Source organism: Arachis stenosperma, chromosome 1 (assembly GCF_014773155.1).
Source record: "Arachis stenosperma cultivar V10309 chromosome 1, arast.V10309.gnm1.PFL2, whole genome shotgun sequence".
NCBI classification, from domain to species: domain Eukaryota; kingdom Viridiplantae; phylum Streptophyta; class Magnoliopsida; order Fabales; family Fabaceae; genus Arachis; species Arachis stenosperma.
This window is the reverse complement of record NC_080377.1, coordinates 2,378,195-2,404,550: the sequence shown is the minus strand read 5'-3', so window position 1 is coordinate 2,404,550 and position 26,356 is coordinate 2,378,195. Positions and strand designations below refer to the sequence as shown.

Genomic DNA, 26,356 nt, shown 5'->3' with positions numbered 1-26,356 from the left:
AGTATTTTGCTAAACACTGCAATATAATGCTGAATTTTGTGTAATTGATGCTGAATTTAGTGACTTGATGTTGAAAGAATGGTTGTTAGATAAATTACTTTTTGCTGTTAGGTTGATTTAGAGTAAAATTAGAATTTTCTTTTTATAATTTCTCTTGGTTCATATGTAATTAAGCATGTTATTGTGATTCTTGAATTTGTAATTTGAATTTGTTTGAATTCATTAACTGGTATTCTACTGAACACTACAATATAATGCTGAATTTTGTGTAATTGATGCTGAATTTTGTGATTTGATGTTGAAAAAATGTTTGTTAGATAAACTATTTTTTGCTGTTAGGTTGATTTATAATAAAATTAGATTTTTCTTAAGATTTATCTTGGTTCATAGATAATTAAGCATACTATTGTGGTTCTTCAGTTTGTAATTTGAATTCATTTACTGATATTTTGCTAAACACTGCAATATAATGCTGAGTTTTTTGTTGCTTTATTTTTCTGAATTTCTGTTCATTGGTATGTTATTTGCAGATATAACAATGGATAGAGGTCTAGCGAATTAGGCTGTTGGTCATGGTCGTAGTCGTGGTCGTGGGGTAAAGGGAGGGTTTCTTCTGGTACCCCCAAAAATTCGGTATGGTCTCCCTTTATTCCGACTACTCCGGTGACGTCACAGATTGCGGGTTTAGTGGACAAACTGTTCATCATGGTCCCGAATCCTAACTACATGCCTCCGTCCATGGCGACGACGCCGCCTCCTACCGCTCAGCAGCCCGCTGCCACGGTGACGTCGCCTCTAGCGATGGAAGCCGCGACCCCAGGGTCCTCTCACGGAAGTGAGGCAGCTGATGCCCCTCCAGTACCTCCCATCATACGGTTGACCATATGGCCTAATGGCAATACGAGGTAAGTATCACTTTGAGTCTTATATATTTTCTGATTATTATTTTTGCTAAAAGTGCCTAAAATTAATTCTAGTTTAGTGGATTTAGATTTGATTACATGAAAGTGTTTCTTGTTTTCTGATCATTGTTATTGCTGAAAGTGTCTAGTTATTAATTCTGGTTTAGTGAATTTAGGTTTGATTGATTATTGAAAGTGTTTTCTATTTCCAGATTATTGTTATTGCTGAAAGTGTCTAGTTATTGATTCTTATTTACTGGATTTAGGTTTGATTGCCTGAAAGTATTTCTTGTTTCTTGATCACTGTTATTGTTGAAAGTGTCTAGTTATTAATTCTAGTTTAATGAATTTAGGTTTGATTGATTATTGAAAATGTTTCCTATTTTCTGATCATTGTTATTGCTGAAAGTGTCTGGTTATTGATTCTTATTTAGTGGATTTAGGTTTGATTGCCTGAAAGTGTTTCCTGTTTTCTGATTATTGTTATTGCTGAAAGTATCTAGTTATTGATTTTAGTTTAGTGGACTTAAGTTTGATTGCCTGAAAGTGTTTCCTATTTTTTTTATCGTTGTTATTGCTGGAAGTGTTTGATTATTTATTCTTGTTTAGTGGATTTAAGTTTGATTGATTGAAAGTGTTTCCTGTTTCACTACAAAAAAAATGTTGGTTACCATAAAATTTACCATCGGATTAATCAAATAAATCTATCACTAAGTACGTTACCGTCAAATTTACTATCGAACTGTAGTTGACGGTATAAACGGCGCTGGAAACCTTTTACCGGCGAATTTTTTGCCTCTGATACTAATTATCGGTGAAATTTTCGTCGGTGTTTTCAATGGATTGTGGAGTCTAGGTTGATGGTTGCCCTCGGATTAATCTAACGGTAACTTTGGCGTCATTTCGCTTGAAATAACCAAAACTTACCGTCAGATGATTTCGACGGTACATCCGCCAGTAAAACTTTCACTTTTATTTTTATTTTGGCATTGTTTAGCCTCAACTAACAGTTAAATGAAATTAAAACTCTTGTTAACAAAATTATTATCAGAAATATAAAATTAGCAGAAATCAACAATTATTTTAGTAAAAACTAATGGTATGAATACAATAAAATGTCACATAAGTACACCCTAAACAAACAAAAATGCACATTACACTAACCATACTACAAACCCTGATAATCGTCGGCGACAGCGGAGTAGGTGCTGTCGTCGGTGCCGCACCAGCAATGTCATCGGGGTAACTAGTAGCACCGCTGGAAGGAGCAGTGCCACTGTCTCCAGCGCACATCTGCTGGCTGTACTCCTTTATCTGCTGTCGTAGCCGCTGGAGCTGCTCTAGTTTCTCCGTCAAGTCTGAGCTGGCGGCAACGCGTGCAAGAATCTCTCAATACCTGTGCTCAAACTGTTCCTGCAGCTGGTGAAGCTCCTGTGTTAGCTTATGCACCTCCTCCCTCAGGTCGATAACTTCCTAGGGATCAGCAGAGTTGGTGGCAGAGGCAGAGGAAGCCGCCAACGTCGGAGGTGCGGAGGCCACTGATGAAGAATGAGCCCAACCCGAAGCGGCGATTCTTGTAGGGTACAAAGGCGGTCTCGCACCAAATCCTGTCGGGATCCACGAATGAGGTCTTGGAGCCGGCTTCATCGGCTCCAGCAAGCGGCTGAGATTGCTAGGTCACGGCCTCCAACCTCTACTGATACTCCTCCTACGTCACACATGTTAGTTGTGATTAGGATAATAGTTAAATAATTGATTTTAAACCAAATGAAGCTGAACTTTAGGATGAATTTAAACTCTCAGAATAGGCCGTCGACCGCTCGTCAGTAAATCTCTCCTTGTTTGCCTTCAAAGTATAGGTATACTTCAAGGTCTCTGACAATATCGTCTCACGATCCAATGACTTAGATTACAAATTAATATATCAACCAAACAATAAAATAAATGAACAAATTAAACAATGACAGACAAATATATATAAAGCAAGAAATCTCTATTCTAATTTCGAAAACTTAATTTTAATTTTTTTCGATTTAAATGAAGATCTTATAAAAATTTCGACAGAGTCTCCCTGAAAGTCAAATTTAGCCACCTTTAAAACATTCCATCCAAACCAAATTAACATCATTATTTTCACAGTCAAGCATTTTCAAAACAATCTCAGCAGCAGGAATCAACAAAAAGTTAAATAATCTAATATTTTTCAGTAATCTCAAAGCCTAATCTAACTTATTCTAACCTATCCTAACCACCTAAATTCCCCTAAAACTGAAAATTAGTTACCCTAAACTCTACTAACTAAATTGGGTAACTTGATAATGAAAAAGGAAATTAAAAAACATAAACTCTACTAACTAATTCAAGTAACTACTATAACATAAAATAACGCCAAAATTCTTATCAATCTCATCTTCGTCTTCATGAAGGTCGTTGAACCACCTGTATACCTCGACAACCTGGGCGAAGCCCTGTTGGTGATGTTTGTCAGACGTCGATGCTTGAACCCCTCATTATCTCTAAAATGAGCCTCCAGGTCACGCTTGATATATAGATAGATCCACGAGATCAGGTGGTCTTTCCCCTGACAAACATCGCTCATCATCTGCTGAAAACGTTTGGCTGTCCGGTGGTCATAGATCTTCCGGATCATGAGGTTATGCTCCGGATCCCATATGAATTTTAACTGTACAAAGTGATTCACCAACATTAGTTAGTTGGAATAAAATACAGTTCAAATACAGTAAATCAATTCTAACCAAATTAGGTTCTTACCGTCCACTTCTAAAATCAGCGCTCTCTGGTCTCAGTTGGGATCTGCATTTAGGTCGGCCATGGATAGTCTTACATAGACTTAATGACCTCAGATATCTCCTGTGTGCAAGCATTGGGGTTTGGTACAAACCTGTCTCAGAACAAACCGCACAGTAACAATCACACAAGATAAACAAACTTAACATAAACAAACTAAAGATAAACAAACTTAATATTATAAAATTAAACTCACGACCGCATGTCATCGGGCCAAATTCTTAGCCGGATGACGGGCGATGGTGGAAGAACATCCTGCTCGGGGGCATTAGAGGTATCACCCACCGTAGGCTCTATCAACGGGGTCACTGCATCTGCAGGGGGCGTAACAAAAGGAGGCACCTAGTATGGATTTGAGAGCATGATAAATTGCTTGTCCGATGGACCCGCCTATGACGTCAAAGGAGTCGACGGGGTAGTCAGGGTAGAGGAAGATGACTGGACAGCCCTGGAAGATTCGGTGGCAGCCCACCCTCTACCACGACCATGTGTCCCACTCGACCTACCTGTGCTACCTGTGGTCATATCTGTATAGTGAATATATTAATAACATATTAATAATATAATAAACACCAATAAATAATAACATAAGAAGAAAATCAAGAAATAACAAATAATTCGAAAAGTGATTTAGTTTAATAAATCAAAAAAATAAAAGAAAATTACATAGTATTTTAGTTTTAAAATAATTAAATTAGACTTTCAAACCATTCTAACTTTATTCTAACAAGGCAATCTAACTTTGTTAATAATTTTTCAAAACCCTCTAACTTTCAAAGCTTTCTAAAAATTAAAAAAAAAAATTATCCTAGGCAAACTCAAAAAAGTATAAAATAACAGGATGAAACATCACTAGCAATGCATACGGCAAAATGTTGTAATTAACCAGCAGTTCCAACAGCAATATGAATAAGCAAAATAAGTATTAAAATAGTAATTTTCTAATTAAACATTGTTCAAACAAATTTAGCAACAATTCTTCAGCTAAATTAAAAGTAAAATGCAGAATTAATGATTTAGACCAATTCAAATAATCCCAGCAATAAGAATCGGCAATATCAGATAATAATTCCAAACACATTGAACAGATATCAGAACCTATCGATCAATCTAACTAAATTATCCTAACCTAACCACCTAAAAACAATTTACAGCAGAAATTAATCTACCAAAAATCAATGAAAATTAATTCAATGAAAATCCCAAACCATCTAAATCAATTAAAATATAAATCAATCTAATTAAACTAATTAGAAGAGAGAATAGAGAAAATTTTGAACAAAAATCGGCAATTCGAGTAGCGACGGCAAGACAGCAACAACGTGAACAAAGGACAGAGAAGGGGACATTTCGAGCAGCAGCAGCGGTCTTTCCAGTGACGGCAGGGCAAGGCAGCAGCGAAGGTTGGAGTAGCGGGAGTAGAGGGCTGGAGAGAGACTGAGGAGTGAGAGGTTAGAGAGAGAGAGAGAGAGAGAAAGAGGAAGGTGAGAGAGTAGAGAGTAGAGAGAGAAACGAATTTTGAAATGAAGGGGAAGAAGGTTCGCGGTTCGAATTTAGGGAACGATTATCATCGGATTTATTGGTGGATTAATCTGACGGTAACATTGTGCGTGTAATTAAAACGCAACGTTTCACTAAACAAGGTTCAGCGTCGGATTTACTCGCCGGTAAATTCGACGATAGCTAACGCGCCAAAATTTATTTTTTTTCCCTCCAATTGTTACTGTTGGAACATCAACTCTGACGATAATATTTTAGGGTGACGAATTCATTGTCAATTCTAATAGTAAATTTGACGGAAAATTTTCCACTAACATCTGACGCTAAAACTGACAGTAAATTCAATAATTTTCAGTGTTTGTCTTGTAGTAATTTTTATGCGTTTTTTTGTAAGTATAATTATACAAATGAGATATAAAATATTTAAAGTTTGATAATTTTATGCCAACTGATTTTTTTTTTATTTTTCTTTGTGAATGATTGAAATATTTTATAAAAAATGAAAAGAGATTTAGTAATTGAATTTTATGTTTAACTTTTTGCATGCACATTTAAACAGTTATCCGAAAGTTTTCACTAAATTTAGATCAAATGCACCAATTATTTGTCATTTATAAAAAAAATAATTTTTTTTCAATAAATAAACTTTTAGATGCAATTTTAAATTTTTTTCTTAATTGTTCTTTCTAGTATTTATTGGCGTCACCTAGTTAAAGCAAATGTCCACCCGTATTTATTGGCTTCACCATAGATTAAATCCATAATGCAATTGTATAGAAGCATTAAAGCCTCAACCGTTACATTGTCTTTTACCTGTCCTTTTTTCCTAATTTCCCTTTTGATTATTATATACCTGAAGTGTTCTTTTCTTTAATTTCTACTTGCTGCTCCGATCCTCAATTCTAACTTCGAGAATCATTTATGATTTTCACGTTATGTTTGGGTGGGTAACAAAGATGGCACCTAGTGAAACTGGAATTTCATATTAATAACTAGTCACTAGTCTATTAATAGGTATTAATGTATTAAGCGTAGACCAATCATTATCTAAAGTATTTACTCAATTTTTTTATTATTTTAAAAATTTTTAAAAATTATATTTGTGAGACAAGTTGGTCATTGTGAGACAAGTGTCAATTAAAAATATTTACTCCTTATGTTTTTCGCCCTATTAGTGTCAATTATACGCTATTTAGTACCTAGTGGGAGTCTAATATTATACGGTGAAAACTGAGATGCAGTCGACTTAGGTAAAATTGATAGCTGAGAACCGTTAGATAAAAATTTAGTCAAATCAGTCAAATCATCTAACGACTCACAGTTATCAACTTCACGTAAAGTCGACTACACCTTAGTTTCCACTTTTTATATTATATTGATCCTCTAAGAAATTATAGAACATGAAGAAAAGCATTCTGAAAAGAGGAATGGAAATTCTAAAGGTGAAGTCGCCGGTGGGACAGAAATCCCATGCAGAAACAGATCAAAAGGCAAGTATATATGAAGAACGTGAATTCTCCTTCTTTTGTATAATACAGTTATGTTTTGTGGGGCCTTCAGACAATGAACCGTTGGGAGTGTCTCTCTTCATCAAATGAAAGTCGTTGAACGCATTTATTCATGCCAACGCGTTTCTTCGTTATTTGTTTAAAACCATGCTCATCATTCACATTCCAATCTTATTCAAAATTCCACTAATTCACTTTGACTAACTAATATTTTACAAAAGTTACACAAATATTTTTATACAAATATTTTTAGAATATACACTCAAATTAGTATCTTAGGAATTTTAAATGGGTGCAATTTGATATCTTTTAAAAATTGTTTATTATTTCGCCTTTAGAAAAGAGAGAAACTAACAAATAAGTAATTTCTCATAAAAAATAAATAACTTCTTATAAAAGTGGGTATTTAAATAAAAAGTTAGTCACCAAAAAAATAAAAAATTGATTAAAATCTAAAAATTTAAAGAAGAAGTAGCATTTTTTTAAATTAAATATTTTAGTTTTCGAATAAATGACCATTTGTACTCATAAAAGATCAAAACGCTGACATATATACCCACATTAAATTGAAACTAAACTTGTACCCACGTAAGATGTTATTCGTGTGATAAAAGTACTCTACGTAACACTCCAACCCTCCAAAATCAGGTACTTTTGTCACCCAGAAGATAATGTCACACAAAAGACATACGTGGGTACAAGTTTAGTTTTGATCTAAAATGGATACATATGTCAGTATTTTCATCTTTTATGGATATAAATGGTCATTTATTCTTTAGTTTTCAATCAATTTTTATTCTTCATACATTTTTAAGCATTACTTCTATTAAATAAATAGGTTCCTTCATCATTTTGAAAAAGACTATTTTTTTATAATGATATTTTTTAGAATTTAATTAATTTAAAATATATTTTTTTTAAAAATTATTTGTTTAATGTGCGTATTAAAAATTTTATTGACTAGGTCTATTTATCTTATGAGAATTATTTTTCAGAATTTATGAATAAAATTTTATTAAGAATCAAAGTGTTCTATTTAGAATTTTTTAGGCTAATTTAAATATTTAGTCTAGTTTTTATTTACAAAATTTAAATATGAGACTTTTAATTAAGAAATCAAAATAAATAACATATTAACTAATTTACATTCGTTATGTATCAAATCCCAATTATTATTAGGTAAAAACTCAAATGTAGTTGAATCAACGTGAATTTGATAGTTGAGAGTTATTAGATAAAAATTTAGTCAAATTAATTAAATCATCTAACACTTCTTAGTTATCAACTTCACATAAAGTTAACTACACCTGAATTTTCACTTTATTATTATTCAATGTTTTTTCACCGAGTCAACTAAGTTCATTGCCAATTGAGTTCCTATATAAACCCTATTATGTCTTCTCACAATGCTCACCAATTTTCTTCTTGTTTTACTAATGGCTTCTACTTCTAGGGTTCTTCTTCTTGTGCTTCTTGGTGCCCTTGTTTGCACCATTGGTGCAACAAGGAAGCTTGGAAATGAGAAGAATTCGTTTGGTGATGAGAAGAATTTCGTCTTCCATCGTCCAGGGTTTGGTGGTGGTCTTGGAGGAGGAGGTGGAGGTGGTTTTGGAGGCGGTGGAGGAGGAGGCTTAGGCGGCGGCGCAGGAGGCGGCTTTGGAGGGGGTGCAGGTGCTGGTGGTGGAGCTGGAGGAGGCCTTGGTGGCGGTGGTGGTGGAGGGTTCGGTGGTGGTGGTGGAGGAGGCGTTGGCGGCGGTTCAGGGTTCGGAGGAGGAGCCGGGTTCGGTGCAGGTGGTGGAGCTGGAGGAGGTGGTGGTGGAGGATTTGGAGGAGGTGGCGGAGGTGGCCTCGGTGGCGGAGCCGGAGCTGGTGGAGGGTTGGTGGTGGAGCTGGTGGTGGTGCTGGTGCTGGATTTCCATGAAAACTTTGAGTCCATGCATGTTTCCATTCAAAGATTTAATTATGTAAACCATACATTATTTTTATAAGCTTTGAGTAAATAACATGTAACATCATCGTACCCATGCATCATCATGTTCACAACTTTGTTAGCTTTCAAGCATTCTTTTTCCAAATCTGTTTTCTTTGTAAGTCCAAAGTACTTGTCAAAGTGAAATAAAATATTCTTGCAACAAATGACTCCCTTCTTCACAATAAAATATTTGTTAATATGGTTGTTATAATGTTAGAGAAACAAAAGATACACTTAGAACTTATCTTATTTAATATTTAATAATTATTGTAATAATTAATACAATAATTAATAAATATTAAATAAAATAAATTTTAATTGATTTTAGCTAAAAAAAATTTGTTATCAAATATTATCATTATTAATAACTCAATATTATCATGGGAACCTTTCCGTGTAGCCAGCATTTTTAATAAATTCTAGCCAATATTTGGTGGCAATAGACTTTCAATACTTTATTGTATTTGGAACTTTCTTTTTTTAATGTGTACAAAAATATTAATGTCTGCTAATTAATGGTCAAATATAATTAAATTCATTAGCCTTCTAACACTACTATATTATAATCCTATTAAGAAAAGTATAGGTAAATAATAAAAATATTAAATAATATATATATATATTTCGAATGTTCAATTTATTAAGTGTATAAATGATTATTTTAATATTAAAATTTAGGTTAATAATTCAGAAGTATAGTCTGTTTTATTTGAATTTGGTCAATTTTAGAGTCTATTATTCATATTATTGAAAAAAGTCATTGGTTACTTAGCATAACTATTATTATTATTGTTGTTATTATTATTATTATTATGTAAATAATGGTTTTTCTTTTTTTTTTCTTGCAATAATAGAGATAGATATAAGTTTTTTTTGTCTTGTGTGTGTCTCATCTCTCATGTATTAACAAGTTAAACTAACAAAATTATAAAGTAAGAGAGGAAATCAAATATGTAATGTGAATTCCATATCTTTATTAGTTTAACTCGAAGCTGTTAGAAGTAAACTTTAGGTTATTGGATTTCTTAATTTGAAATGTGATGTGACTAGGTGATGATGAAGTTAGAGGAAAACAACGTACTATGATTGTGTTCTCTCTTAGTTATCCAAAATCACGTGTTATTTTAGTTTGTTACTTAATTAGTTAAGTAAATAATTCGAAATTCTATTTGAAATGCTGTGTAAATTTTTATAAAATATTTTACAATGACAAATTGGAAAAAGGACTAAATAGTAAAATAAAATTATAAATATATGAATCTCATATATAACATTGCATGCTCTCTATTTATTAATTATGAGTTATTTATTATACCTAAGACGTCTAAATAATATAACTACTAAAAATATACTGTAATGTTAAAGAAACAATATTTAAAATTATTTTATATAACATTACATCTATAATTTCATACATATAATATTTATAATTATATATTTATTATATCTAAAATTGTATAATAATTCTAACAATAATTAATAAATATTAAATAAGATCATTTTAAACTGTTTAAGCTTATTTTTTATTGTTTCTCAAATGTTATTGACATTTTTAAATAATGTTGCCAAAATTCTATAGTCAACGTTGCACCATAATAATAATTACTATAGACTCTATTGTATATATACTGATAAATTCTTTGCTAAAAGATATTAGCCTTTTAGCTAGAATTTTTTTATAATAAATTTACCTAGATGTGTTTTGAACTAAAATAGTTACAATATATAAACCTATGATTTTAGTGTCGGAAAAGTATAAACACAAGAATTTTAACCATATTTTGTACTGTGAAATCTACAAACAAAATCTCTATGCAAAGTAGATTAAAAATATTATTATAGATATTTTGGCATCAAAAGACCGGTTCAATTTTCTTTGCTCATATAATATCGTATGATTGTTAGTTAGAACGATGTTCTGGTGTTAAGTGACATTTGTTTTTTCTTTTTTCTTTTCCTAATATCGAATGAACGCATATATTAAGTACGATATATAATAATCAAATAGCATAGGAAAAAATAATGTTATCATTCAATTTTGTCCAAAAAAAAAATGTCAATTTTATAAAGTCTCTTGGTTTCCAATATTCACGCACTTCATGTGAATTTCGTATGAGTCTTTCTTACTATACGTATATTTTTGGCTGACATAATACACTGTGATTGAGTAGTTTAATTTGAGAAATAATATCTTTAACTATGCAACAATAGGTTTCTTTTAAGAATATTATTATTAAATATATAAAATATCGAACAGAAAAGTTATAGAGCAATCGAAAGAGAAGTTAATGAAGATCCTTGAATTTAAATTAATTACTAATTAATTTCTTACAACTTTTAAGTATCCTAACCTAATTTCTTAGCATTCTCAAATAGGAACATATTCTTTGTGCATTTTAATCATACTATTTTGTAATAGTTTGATCTATGAATTTGATGGATTTAATTAATCATAGAAGGCAGTTCTTATTTAATCTTCCACAAATCAAGCAAAAAAGACGAAGACTGATGGCCGGCGATGGCTTGTGATGGTGGAGCGTGTTGCTATGGCGGTGACTGGTCTCCAGCGGTGGTGAAGTCCTCCAAGAGCTCTCCGTTCTTTGACTCTAGATGGTTATGATCTTTGATGGAGGTTGGCGGTTGTGACGATGGAGACGACATTCAGGTAGCGTTTGTTTTGAGGTATTGAGACAAAGACTGGGAGACTGAGACTCAATATCTCTGTCTCTAAAATTTCAGTATTTCAATACCTCCAAAAAGTAGAAACACAGGGGACTAAAATTTTTAGAGATAGAGACTGAAACTTTAATAACATTTTATATTTAAAATACCCTCATTTCAATTAATTAATTCTAATTTTACTCTTTGTGCAAATTAAATTAGAGTTTTATTCTTGTTTTAGTTTCTATCTTCCACTTTGCACCAAACAGAATACTGAAATTTATTTCAATTTCTGTCTCTTAATCTTTGTCACTCAGTCTCAGTCTTTCTGTCTCTGTCTCTCCACCAAATATTACCTCAGTTCTTAGAGAGGAAGTGAAGTTCAGGACAGTGGTCCAAAAGATGATATTTTTATTTTTTTATTTTTTGGTGCACAGATGAGATATGTTAATTCTTGCTATGTATGATGAGATGAGATATGTTACATACTTACAGGTGCTTTAGAGAGATTTAAGAAAAAAAAAAAAGATAAAAATATTTCACAACAATGACTAAGAATATGATTTCTAGCAGTTTAAATGTTCAATTTTCCCAAAAGAGAAAGAGTTCACATAATATTTTGCAAAAGTCAAAATTTAATTTTACAAAAATATAATTTTAAGTGTGTACATCCAAACATAGTTAAAATATAGATCATCGAAACCCTTTATATTAGATCCATCCAAGAAAACCACACTATATAGTATTTGGTTAGTAGTCCAAAACAAAGAAGGGAAGAGAATCTTGAAAAATTTTACCAAAAGGATAATCTTGTCATTCTTTAATAACATTACGGAAATTCAAAAGTGATGACAATTATGGGAGAAAGAACCATGTACACTAATCTCTTTCTTTTTCCTTTTTGGACCAATCATATCCTTATACAACCCATTACCACTGGACAAATATAAACAAACCCAATTTGGGTATGCCAGAAGACATTAAGGGTACATAGGTTTGCATTTTTATTTTCTAATTTTATTTTTAGTATTTTCTATTTTCAGAAATTGTAAAGAAAAAAAAAAGAAAATAGAGTTCTATTTTTCACTATTTTTTATTTTCCTTTCACAAATTTCAGAAAATAAAAAATACTAAAAATAAAAACAAAAAATAAAAATGCAAACCAAAAATACCTTAAAATTTTCTATTCACTAAATATATGCAAGAGAACAAAGAAGAATTTACAGTTAACTGACTAGGAGAGAAGGGAAGAAAAAACTAAAAGGAAGTGATTTGCTGATCCTAAACCTGGTGAACTGAACTTTGACTAAACCAATGTCCAATCACTTTCCAGAGAGGAAGATTTCTGGGAAGGTGATAGGCTTGCTGGTTTTGGGGGCTTCTTTGAAAATAAAGATGACTTGCTGTCGAAGAAATTTGAAAAAGCTTGTCGAATCGGCTTTTCATCAGTGTTTACCTGATCTTTTGGTTTATCTTTCCCACCAAAGATATGGCTAAGCTTCTTAAACCGGCTCTTAAGTTCACCAGTGCTCAGAACTGAATCATCTGTCTGTTTTGTCATCTTTAGTGCTTCCTCTGGATTCACCAACATCATCTCCACTGTTTCATAGACCTACATAAAGATGTAATCATTAAAATCATCAGTACCGGATATCATAGAGAAAAGATTTTTCATTGCCATGTTCACACAGATGTAAACAGTAAACTATACACTTATATCATGCAATAAACCTTAAACCTAAAACCTAAGCTAAACAAGTTCTAAAGTGATCATTTTCAGCTCATGACTACCCTTTTAAAAAGAAGTTTCGGGGTTCACTCTGCTGATTACATTTTGCACATTTCATAAAGGCAAGAATATTTAATAGAAAACTCAAGAAATTTTAGATGGATCGAACGTTGCAAATTAGTCACTTTATGCACTTCTAGTACCCACCTGAACAAGTTCATCAAGTTTCTCACTCCATCTGTTGCTTTGACAAGTGCTAACCACATAATCCTTGCAGTCATTGAACATCTTTGAAAAGTCACTGTTATCAGTCAGCATAGTTTCTGCTATTGCAAGCCCTAAACCAAACTGTATAATTAAAAACAAAGGCTATTATTAGAAAGGCATGAACATGGTACAAAGGTTGATCTACAGAATTTTTAACTACCAGCTATTATTGCAACTATCTGAAAAATTGCCGGATAAACTTTTCCCGAAACAATTATACATAATGGCCAAACCATACCTAAAGATATTTTCACAATTAATCTTTTCACTTATATAATAATTATCCTATATTATAAAATTTAAAATAATACAAGTTAAGAAGAATGATAATATACTTTTTAAAAAACGGTTTACTCTTAATTTCAGAACTTGAATGACCAAAATTATCCAAATCTGTTTGGTAACATTTTTTCATTGAATTTTAATCAGCAAAAATGTTTATATTGAATGTCTGATTCACTTTTCCTTGATTAAAGAAAATATAACTCATTCGCAATAGCAAGGATACCTCCATGTGGGAAAAGATTAAAGAAAATACTTCCTTTCTTACCATTATAACTCTCAAATATTTTCCCCAAGTAACTGATACTAATTATAGCTATGGGTATAAACAAAATAAATAAAAATAAAACAATCACAGGTCTGAATAAATTTCAAAACATATAACAGCAAGTTATGTCCAAATATGAGACTGAGCACACCTGTAGTTCTATGAAAAGATTGATTATAGGAATGATGAAAGATAATAATTTTGTTACAACTTTTACATAACAAAAGGAACTTATCTGAAATGAGAAAAGAGAGAAAGAACTTACTAATGAAACAAACAGTTGTCCAAAAAGCTCAAAAGGCGGCATGTCCTCATATATATCGAGTATGCCCTCCCTAAAAATGGATGTAAAATACCATTCAAGTGAGATGGCTATAAGGAGAAAATTTAAGTTCACAGGAAAGTATTCCTTCAGACTTACACTGCCAAATCCTCATCAAAGAGAGGTGCCTGTTTAATGGCTGGTACTGGCTTAGATGTTTCCCACAATTCACGCCACAAATTTCCTGCCATCAACATTCAATGAAATTCAGAAGAAACAAGCAAATATGATCGGAAAATAGTGCATCAACATTCCTGACCAAAACTGTCACAACCCATATAAATCTTTTAAATAATGGTGAAAAATAGTAAACAACAAAAACATGGAAATAATAAACAATAAAGCAATTTAAACATTTTTCGGGCAAATACTATTGAAAATCTTCTAAAAGTTAGACATGGTGTTGGGAATATCGAAACTTTGATGACAAACAACGCAAACCAGATAAAATAAGAAAGAATGAATAGCCCTAGAGTTGTTTGATAAGAAGCGGGAATTGTGAACCAGGAAACTGTTGTCCACTGAGGCAGGGATCGGAGTATGTATAAACTCAATACCCAAGCACATTTCAGTTGTGTTTGGAAATCCTCAGTTCCATCTTGCAAGAAGTTATAATAATATGGTTCGTTTTATAGCATTCCTTCTAAAAGAGACATGATATATTTTTCTATGTTGTCTTTCACCAAGGTTTAGCAACACAAATGGGCATTTTATTACCACAGTTGAATCAAATACTTTCTACATCATATAAAGTGTGGATTCCATGCATGTTTGTTACACACCCCAGCAAAAGACAACCTCTACGGCAATCAAAGATAATAAACACATAACTTTTTGGTAATATTTATAAGCAATAGTTAAAGTTTGCACACAAATGATGAAAGACATGCACTGAATTTTATTTTATTTTATTTTTTAATTTGGTGGCTTTAAGAAAAACGTTTTATCATGTGCTGATGGTCTGTTAAGATAGAAATCAAGCATAATAACAATGATGTGAAGGAAAGTCAGTTCACCTTCTTTCTGCATTCGCCGACTTAGCTGTCCTCTAGAAGACAACGACTCGCAGCCCTCAAAAAAATCACTATCCTCGACACTTGCCTCACTTTCTGTCCAATCAGGTGGAGAGTGCCATCTTACAAAATCTTCCAGAATACAACCAGGATTTGCAGCCTAAAGCATGATAACAAACACAATTAACTCGAATACAGCATTAATTCCAAATAGTTAGCAGCATGAATACTAGTAAGAAAAGTGATCTTTGAGGGAGAGCCTGACCTTGAAAGCTTGCATATCAGAGAGAAGTTGAGAGCAACCAGCACCAACACTGACCATAAAAGGTAAGAAATTTATCAAGAAATGTGACTTGATATTAATTATAGTTCATTACATCATAGATGCAAATATGCAGCAAATTGAAGATATGGATACTACAAATGGAATGCTATTTTCAGTATATTTATACAACTACTTTCTAAACTAGTAAGAACTTACTGCTAAGAAAATGGTTTCCTAATTCATGCCCTAATGGATTTTCCATTCATATCATTGACTTTTAAAACATTCCAAACCAAAGCATGAAGTCATGGCTCAAACATGTATTTATCACCACTCAGTTAACTTTGCCAATGAGCAGAAGCGGAATTTAACAGAAAGGATCCTGTAGGACCTACAAGATCCACACTTAAGCATAGATTCAATTCATGTTGAGCCATGTCTTATTTTAATTACACATTGTCGGGGAATCATGACATGATGAAAACAACGCTGAAAAACTATTCTTACAAGTCATATGGCTCAAAATAAGAAATTTTTTAGGAAACAAAAAGAAAGTACAAAAGAGGATAAGAGAATGTCAATCCCAATCAACTGCTGCCTCCAATACAGATAGAAATTTTACCAAATAGACGGTGACTAATTTCTAGCCTTTGCTTCAAGGAGTACATATTAAAATATAGGTAAACAAGTTATAAAAATATTGCAAAGGCATTAATAAACATGCCTGAAAAGTGAAAAGCATTTAAAAAGCCCCTGAAGTAAGATGGACTTGATATTTTAGTTAGAACTTCAAAAACCTTTGACTTGGTGACAAAAATATGCTTACAAGAAACACAGATAAGTGAGGAAAATGGCAAAGAAATTGAGAATTTAAAAGTGATTATAAAAAATCCTAAAAATACCCTAAATATCCTCTTAATACTAAATGAAGTAAAAAGTAAATGCAATCAGTCTTAGTATCTTAAGAAGGCAACCAATTCTTTCTTCATTCAGTAATTATAGGGATGTTTAGGAAGATAAATCATTTTCGTTTAAAATAACTGCATGCAGTTACTGTACAGACCTCCCTGTCCGCAGCACAAACTCCTCAGTTTCTTTGATCAGATCTTCTGTAAGCAAGGGTCCTTCCTGCAAGAAATGGACAGAAACATCAAGCACTGGAGCATGTCTAAACAGCAATTTACAAGTGGGGCGGGAAAAAAAGGAAGATATATCAAACCTGGGTGATAGGAGAGTACACAGGCTCGCCAGTTTCTAGCATTGTCAGATCTCCAGATGGGCAATGAGCACCAAGTCGAAGAACAAGCTCCCCAGTACTTAATTTAGCATATAATAAAGGCTTTGTGGGAGCTCTGTCGGTATATTTGTCAGATCTTCCAATATTTGAATTGGCCTCTTTCATCATAGACTCCAGGGATTCGGTGGCAATAATATGGCGCATTTTCCGAGAGATGCAACAATTGATTACTTGAAATTGCTGATATAGAAGACATGAGTTTAAATCTGGAATGTCATCTAGAGGAACTCCGGGTAAATATTTTTCTTCAGACCAATGTTTCTTCAGCTGTATAATGAAAGAATAATAAACTTCTTTATCAGCTGGTAATAAAGAAAATAGAAGAGTAGCATTTATGTTTACCATTTCAGTTCAAGTTAAAATGTTAAAACAGGAGTTTGTACAGGATTTCTTTCTTTCTTTTTCATGGACAAGTACAGTAAAATTTAAGAGGTTTAAAAATATCCTAGTTTCCAATATATAGCATGCATGCAATTTGCAGTAAACAAGGAAAAGAACATACCACGGATCCCACCCAAACAGGGAACAAAACAAACAAACATTTGAAAATAGTTTTTAAAAGTGGAAAGGGAAAAAAAATAGAAAGAAAGATCTAAACACTATAGCTTCTTTCTCAACATGGCATTACATCATTATATATTCAGTTACCTGTTCATAATAATATCATCTTGGAAGAAAACGAAAAACTGATTATAATTCATTCCATCATTGTTTTAAAACACCATCAAACTAGAAATAATTGAGTTAAACATACTTCTGGGCAAGTTATAAATGATTACATGACCATTAGAACTACAAATAATTGAGTTAAACATACTTCAGCAACAACTCTGCACCAAAAAAGAGCCATTTTTCGGAGGGTCTTAAAGTTTCCAATAACTTCTGCCAACTTAACAACTAGGCTTTCAGGAGGAGCACCATGAATATCTCTTAGTAAAGATGTTATAGCAGTTTCCTCGGGATTCATGTTGATTTTCCTGCTAAGGAGCCCTCCCTCTGCATATATCTTACAGATATTACAATCGAAGTGATTCAAGTGGAAGATAATCAAGATTGACGCAGTGAAGTACTTAAAAAGTTTTACAGACACAAAAAGGTTGATGCAGTTTTATTATCAGCAAGCCACCTAAAATTTATATACCTGGATCAAACAGAGACTTAATCAAATGCACAACTTTCTCATCGCTGCTAAACTCAGAGGTAAGTTTGTCTTCCTTTTCACGCATCACTAAAGCCTTAACAGCAGAGAAACTTAAGCCTGCCTTCTCTCTGCCAGGTGAAGAACTTGTTGATGAAGCTAGAAAATCTTTCATTGAGTTCGTTTTCCTTCCGGCCCTAGTAAAAAGGCCAAAAAAATTTAAAAGGCTAATAGATAACAACATCTTGTTATCCACTTTGAAAGAGTTTAAAATTATCAATTCATGAATTGGCAAGAAAAAAGCAAGGATGACTTACTCAACTGCTATAGCCAATTGCTTCAGGACAGATGATGGAGGAATGGGTTCCTTTGCTGTAACAGTTAAGCCTTCAACCGTTGGAATTGCTTCAGAAGCCTAAATTAAAGGTTTCAATCATGCATCACTAAAGTAACCCATTTACATAATCATATCAGAAATTTAAAAAAAAAATCTATATTTTGTTCATTCTCAACAAGCATGAATCATCAACGCATCACAAGCATACCACATATGCCATTGAAAAAAAATCGAAATATTATTCTGATCTAATGAGTCATGGACAGCGACACAGTTTATCAGGCACTACTGTTCATAGGCAGCATAAGTTATCAAATTTTCCTAATATGCTAGGGCAATTGCCAGGTTTAGAAATTTGAAATTTCAGGCATTTCTGAAAGTACCAGAAGATCAAAACCCTGAATGAAATGCCCAGATCTTCTTACCTTGGCTTCCTGATATTGTTTCATATTTAGGATGTACAGATTTTCATCATAAAATGGAACACAAGCCATGTTTGTATCTCCTACTTTGTCTGTATCTTCGACTTCTTTCCTCGCCTTTCGAAGGTTGTTAATTTTATCTTGCCAATCCTGCTTTATCCCTATATGTGGAGGTCTCCACTTTATATTCTTCAATTCGCTGCGAAGCTGCCCATTACATTACATAAGTCAATTATGTAACTACAAACTACCACTCATTACAAGAAAAATGTCACCTAAGAAGTATTTATACTATTTTCAATTCTGCGAAAATCTCTGTTGCAACTAATATCAGACAAAACTGGGAAGTGGAAAATTTTCATGTTTAGTGTACAAAGAAGCTAAAGATGGTGAGCAAATAAATAAACAGGACACAATTAGTTTTACCAAAATGATTAGCTTCAACATATTTAAAGCTCAAAACAAAAAAGAATAAAATTTCAGGGCAAAATCAAAATCAAAACAATAAACTACTTCATCTGTGTTTGGATGAACTCATTTCTCGCACTTAAGGGCAAGTTCACAACCAAGAGCTACCTCTAAAATAAGTCAATCCAAACCCTAAACCCTCATTCTCAACTTCCATTCCCTTGATTGAGCTTCAATGAAAAACAAAATAATAAATAAAAACTCAAAGAATAAAAACAAACCCAGAATTGAATCTGTTCGTACCACATTTTCATCCCCAATATGCAAGAATTTAAAATTTAAAATTTCAGGCACTCAAACTAAATTCAGCTTCTTTTTGTATTTCCCTCCAAACAGAATTACCCAAATTTCATAAAATAACAATTAAACTCTCCTTCAAAGTTCAAAGCTTCAAATTTATTTTCTTAAGAAATTGCAGAATAAATGAATAATTAAGCTCATTTCAGAACCATTTTACCTTGGAATCGTTCTCGTTATGAACAGATTCTTGTCCCTCCTGCTGCTGCTGCTGCAGCCTCCTCAAATCGTTCCCCGATTGTTTATCAGCAGAATCTTCACCGATCAGAAAGTGGAGTCAATGCTCATTCCCAAAATCAACGTAATATAAATAAAAAAAAGAAAAAAACAAAAATCCAAAACAAAAAACCGAATTTCCAACAAAAGGAAAAGAAGAAGGAAAACAAAAAACAAAAAGGATAAGACAAATCTGTTTTCGCGCAATGAGCCATGTACGAAGGTGAAAACGGGTAACAAAAATCAAAACGACGAACAAAAAAAGCATTCACAATAAAAGAAAAAGGGAAAGAGTAGAGGGGCAAAAACGGCATTCCAAGTAAGTAAAAGTTGTACCTCGATCGGATTTGAAATCCATGATAACACGCTCCGCTTTTGCAGCCGCAGAGTGAAACGCGGTTCTCGCTTTCGACACCAACGAATGAGATTCCATTTTGTTATTTATTTTTAATTAATTAATTATTAGTAGTAGTACCTAAATCTCCTCTCTCTCTCTCTCTCTATCCTCGGAGAATCGCTAACAGAAAAAACAGAAACAGAAAACAAGAAAAAGAAGCATAGAATTTAGTTAGATAGATTGGTAGAAAGTGAGAGAGAGTGTGTGTGATTTTGTAGTGATGAGCAAAATGGAATGAGTCTATGGAGACTGGGTATGAGGAAGAAGGTGGAAGAGGTTAGTGATGGTGGTGGTGGATGGTGGTGATGCTGAAGAAGACCAAGTAGATGATACTCATGATGCTTCTTCCTCTATGGAGTAGTACCAACTAATTTGAATTATATATTATTATTATTATTATTATTATTATTATTATTAGTTCAGCACTTCAGAGTTCACAGTTTACATACAGTCATACACACGCACGCGGAAAGAGAGGTCTGAATTTCAGCGCGGTGATTATTGTAAGGAAAAAAACAACAAGTTTACCATTTTTGTGTTGTCTTAATCCGTTTCTGAATTTTAATTTAAGTTTTTGACAGATGGATAATGATTTTTATAAATAACGTTAATAATAAGTTTTAGAATTAATTTAATAAAATAAAAAATATTTTATCATAAGTTATTTTTTAAATCTTAATATTAGGATAATTATTTGTATATTTAATGAATTAAACATTCGGTCAATGTTAATTGTGCATAAGTAAATAAAATTAAAAAAAATAACCATATAATTAAAAATAATGAACATAATTTTCTGCTTACCTATTGCATTGAACATCCGACATATTTATTGTTCACATTATTTAATATTTTTATTATTTATCTATAAAATTCTTATTAATTATTTTATTTTAGAACATTAAAAATATTTTTTTAAAAAAAATCCCAAACTAATTAAGCACATACCTATCTTATATGTAAAATAATAAATAATAAAGTATTTTTAAAATACATTTGAATATATATATATATATATATATATATATATATATATAATTTTTTGGTAAAATTAAGTAAATATATCACATCTAAAATAACAAATAACAAATCAAATATTTTGTAAACACATCTAAAATTATCAAAAATCATAAAAAGGTAAATATTATCAAGCGTTAATATAATAATTACTATATTTATTTAACTATGATAGTTTTAACATTATTTTTACAAGAATGAAATTTTCTCTTTGAGATACAATAAAAAAATATCTATCTATCTATTTAGAGATAAGTCTCAATGTAGTCCCTGAAGTTGCACTCGAGCCTCATAGTAGTCCCTGAACTTAAAAGTTCCTCAGAGTCATCCCCGAACTTGCATTCCGGGACTCAAAGTGGTCCTTCCGGCCATTTCAGCACACGTGGCGCAACCGAAAAGCTTAGCTGGCAGCGTTGGTGACACGTGGGACTCACAACGGCTAGCTGATGTGGCAGAGTAAACTCTTCCGACTCAATTTGGTCCCTCAGGGTTAGTTAAAATCCTAATCCCCAATTTTGAAGGCCACATTGTTCACTCTGCTCTCTTCTCGTCGGAGCTGTGTTCTTCTCTTCTCCCTCTCTGAAACCCGCCGGTTATGGCTACCACGAGCAATGCAGCTGGGAGCTCGAACAACCCACGATCATTTGGAAGCATCATGAGGAGAATGAACAAAAACAGAGAAGCTCGTTTGCCAGAATGGTGTGCCTGTGGGTCGAGACCGGTGCTCCGGTGGTCAGGGACGGATTCTAATCCAGGGAGACCGTTCCTGGGTTGCCCAAACTACAATGTAAGTGTTGTTGTTGTTGAATGCTATATTGGAGGATATAAATTTTGCTGATTGACTTTTCTTTGATGTGCAGACCGTTGGGAAGAAATGGTGTGGATTATTTTTGTGGGTTGATAAAGTTTTGGAAGATGCCATGCCATGTGATGATAGAACAAGACATTCAGTTGATCATGAAGAATGGAAGATGAAGATGGCTTGGAAATTTGGTAAATTAGAAGCTGAAATTAGGGTTCTAAAAATGGAAGAAATTTTGATGTTTGTGTTCATGCTGCTGATTGTAATTGGTGTTCTTGTATTAAAGCTGGATAGACAGTAGGGTCAACTGTATCTAGCAAAAAATAAATGACATGTATGTTATATGCATTCCTTGTTCATGTTGTTGTTCATATCCTTTTGTTTGAAAGAAATGAAAATTAAGGTGTTTGATTATATGCATACTTCTGTTCCTGGACTTCTTTTCAATGAAATAGAAATGGACAGCACTTGAACTAGTCTTAGATTTGTAACAGAGGATAATATATAAAGAAAAGGCTGAGAAAACTCAATTGAATAAAATCATAATTCATAATTCATATTCATATTGGTAATGTTTGATTCAAAAAAGGCATTATAGAGCCAAAACACCAGCAAAATAGATACAAAAAAAACAGCCTGCTTTCCCTAAAATCCCCAACACTGGGACAATGTTTTAGGCATTGTAAACAACATCAGCAAAATAGATACAAAAAAATAGCCTGCTTTTCTTAAAATCCCCAACATTGGGATAATATTTTAGGCATTGTAAACAACATCAGCAAAATAGATACAAAAAAACAGCCTGCCTTCCCTAAACATAATCATCCTAATCTTCATTTTTTGTGTCTGGGTGCCTTGAATCCAGGATTGGGCACAAATTTCATGAAATTTGCAAGCCTTGTAGCAGTTCCCTGTGTTGCACCTTGCATAGGGTTAGGTGCGGGATTCCTTGATGTATGACTACTTCCTGGTGGGGTAGCAGCAGGTGGGGTGGTTACGGGTGGATTGCTACTTCCTGAAGCTGGTTTTTCACAACCCTTGGCTAACTTTCTTTTTAAAGGGAGCTTTGGCGGCCTAACAGGTGAGGGTAGAACCTATCAGCCAAAAAATATAACATAGTTAGTAAACTAGGTAAGGATGTGAGTATGACAAATTTAAAATCATATAAGCTCGTGAACCTGTTGAGAGTCATCAGTTGCTTCCGAGGGTGGTTGACTTTGGTCAAGATTGATTTCGGTTGGGGGCTTCTGGGACAGGGGCAGTAGAGTTGGGCTGACTTTCACCACCATTAGCAGCAGTGGGTTGTGCAGCGGCAGCCTCTGCAGCAGCCTCTTCGGCAGCAGCCCTCTTTGGACAGTTCCTTCTCGTGTGTTCTGCTTCGCCACAACAACGACATCGACCTTTTTTATATATTCTTTTCATCTTCGTCTTCAACTTCTTACTCCCACTTGGCTCCTCATCAGCATCTTTTCTTCTTTTTTTCTTGAGTGGTCCGGGCTTGTTTCTAAATTTTGGTGCTTGTGGTCTGTTATATGGTGACTTTTTCCATAGTGCTTGACCTGGAATTGGATTGATATGGAAGGCATATGTGTTGTTATATGCTTCCATGGTCAACCACTGGTGACAGTAGTCTTCCGGTCTCTTACCAGCCCTTGCCAGTGCAGCACACGCATGCACACATGGCATCCCTAAACAACATTCACACAACAACGAAGACAACAACAATAAGCCTACAACAAAGGTTGATAATGATAATAAGACTAAGACAATGAATTTAAAAAACATTACCACTCAATTTCCAGAAACCACATGTGTAGAGCCTCTTTCCCAAGTCCACAACCATGTTGGTCGGCCAGCCATGTACTTCGAACTTCTCATAATCTGCGTCACCAGACCACATCGGGACCCAATTTTTTTATTCCTTCCGTATCTTTTCTAACCTGCTGCGTTGTATAGGTGGTAGAACTCCAATGTTCGAATTCAGCTTCACCTTGTTCCTAGCTATCGACCTCATTGCATACATTCTGACTTCTTCCAAGAGTGTGATAATAGGCTTAGCTCTAGCATCTTTGATCCTGGAGTTGAAGACTTCACATGCATTGTTGCAGATGTTATCTATTTTAGGTGCATTACTGAAGAATGCCCGGCTCCAAGAGTCTCTAGGCCACTTGTTCAAATACTCCCAGGTTTCCTTATTAACCCTTTCAATCTTTTTGATGATATCAAGGAAGCCATCTTGGCTAGTACACCTTGCACAATCCCAGAGTAGCCCTCTAAGCTGGAGATCCTTCCATTGCTTGTTGAAGTTCTTCCACAGATGCCAAACACAGAATCTGTGATGCACATCTGGAAAAATCTCCTTAACTGCATTTATAAGGCCCTGTTTCAGATACCAAAGAAGGGGTCAGATAGTTGTTATCGGGCAGCAAATCTGTCCCTACAGTTATATAAGTGACATCAAAATAGTCCCTAGACTTGTTCAAGTGACATCAAACTAGTCCCTACACAGCACTATTACAGAACATTATGCAGAACATGATAAATGAGTAAGAACAGATTGACAGAACATTATGCAGCATATAATCAGTCCAGGGTTAATTCTGCATATATAGACAGCAGCCCAGTGTATTAACATCAGATAGATAACTACAATAGATAGGTTGACACTAAATAACTTAGAATTCTTATGTCACAACCACTGTATAAATAAGTCACAATAGATTAATTCAGCAACTATAGACAGCAGCCATGTGTTATTATCATCATGTTGAAACAGAGCCAATAGGTAACTAATAAGTAACAACAAGTGACTTGTTATAATTAAGGACTATTAAGTCATAACCAGTGTATAAACATCATTTTAAGTCACAATAGATTAATTCAGCATATATAATCAGCAGCCCAGTGTGTAAACATCATTTTAAGTGACAACCTATAAATATTGCATACCTTCTGCATATCTGAGATAAAACAGAGCTTGTTCTTCTTATAATCCCCCAGGTCTTGATGGAGTAATTCCAAGAACCATCTCCAGTTTTCAGTGTTCTCAACAGGGACAATTGCATAGGCAATAACATATATATGATTGTTTGCGTCTTGGCCAATTGCAGACAATATTTGACCACCATGCCGGGTCTTCAGAAAAGCCCCATTCAAGCCTATGAGGGGTCTGCAACCAGCCAAAAATCCTTTTCTACATCCCTCCAAACAGACATACATCTTCTCAAAAATTGGATCATCATCAGGGTTGGGCTGAGGTATAACCCCAACTGTGACAGTAGATCCTGGATTGCTCTTCAGTAGTGTCAGCCCATAATCTCTCACCTTGCCATATTGAGCAGCTGCATCACCGTACACAATAGATCTAGCATCTCCTAAGGCCCTGGTCAGTGAAGACTTGTTTAGTTCCAGATCACATTTAGTCTTAAAATATTGTGCAGCCTCGGAGTGTCTCAGATTCGGATATTTTCTTAGTTTCATCACCAATTTGCAGGCTAGTCACTTCCTATTAGCTAGTCTGTTTTTGGTCTCTCTTGCACAGGTGTGGTCATCCATGAATGTCTTGATCTACCAGCAGTTGTTCTCAGTATTGTTAGAGGCATACACAAGCCAGCCACAGCTCGCATCCTTACACACAGCTCTCATCTCACGTTGTCGTTCTTCTTAAACCAAATCCTTCTACCCTCTTGTATGCAATATTCACGCACAGCCTCTTTAAACTCCATTTTTGTAGTGAAAGTCATTCCAACCTCTAGCCTAAGCTCTCCAAACCTCCCTCCTTCTCTAAATGCAGGGAATACGTCATCTGAATCAACTTCCTCCAACTCATCCTCAGAGTTTGGAGGAGTCTTCATTTCTTCCGAGTGCCATGAGTCTCCACCATCAGAGTCATTATAAGGATCATCCTGCACATCATGATAAGGAGCAACTGATGATCCAAACTTAGGAATCGGTCCAAAAATGATTTCATCATCCTCAGAATCTGAGTCTGCACAAACAGGACCATCTTCTTCAACCATAACAAACTTCTTTCCTTTTGTAAGTTTCTTCCCTGGCCTACTTCTCAATTTCACATTACTCTTTCCTGCTGACCTATCCGGAAGCAAGTCTTCTTCACTGGACACTTCATCACCACCAGGCATATATGCTTCATCCTCTGAACTATCGTCACTGTCATGGCTGTCTGAGGATCCTTCTGAACTAGACAAAGTAACAAAGGCTGTCTTGGGCTGTTTTTCTTTACCAGTTGTTCTTGCAATATTTCCAGTAGCAGCAGCTCTTGTCAGTGGCCTCCTTCCACATGCTGCTGCTGCTATTTTTACATTCTTACGGCCTCTCTTTTTTTTAGCCTTCTTGGTTTCTTTTCCTTTGGACCAAGGTTTCGAAATTGTTGTGGGTCGGGGCATTTTTTTGTGTGGGATTTTGGGCTTGCTTTTACTGAGTTGGGACATTCTTTTTTGTGGTGGAT

The 26,356-nt window shown here is 34.0% G+C and overlaps 2 protein-coding genes across 2 annotated transcripts; one reads left to right on the top strand and one right to left on the bottom strand.

Moving 5' to 3' along the window:
- Positions 1-8,154: 8,154 nt before the first annotated feature.
- On the top strand, positions 8,155-8,706 carry LOC130965488 (glycine-rich cell wall structural protein). The gene has a single exon (XM_057890250.1). The coding sequence runs from the start codon at positions 8,155-8,157 to the stop codon at positions 8,704-8,706; it is 552 nt and encodes a 183-aa protein (XP_057746233.1).
- A 3,520-nt stretch (positions 8,707-12,226) lies between these two features.
- Positions 12,227-20,436, bottom strand: LOC130935654 (uncharacterized). The gene is made up of 14 exons (XM_057865504.1): positions 20,009-20,436; positions 19,617-19,711; positions 18,695-18,898; positions 18,250-18,347; positions 17,936-18,129; positions 17,612-17,790; positions 16,717-17,061; positions 16,561-16,625; positions 15,498-15,546; positions 15,236-15,392; positions 14,319-14,403; positions 14,163-14,232; positions 13,288-13,428; positions 12,227-12,963 (listed from the first exon to the last, which is right to left on the bottom strand). Exons 1-14 carry the CDS (start codon positions 20,103-20,105, stop codon positions 12,658-12,660), a joined length of 2,085 nt encoding a protein of 694 aa, XP_057721487.1. The 5' UTR covers positions 20,106-20,436; the 3' UTR covers positions 12,227-12,657.
- Between the last annotated feature and the right edge of the window lie 5,920 nt (positions 20,437-26,356).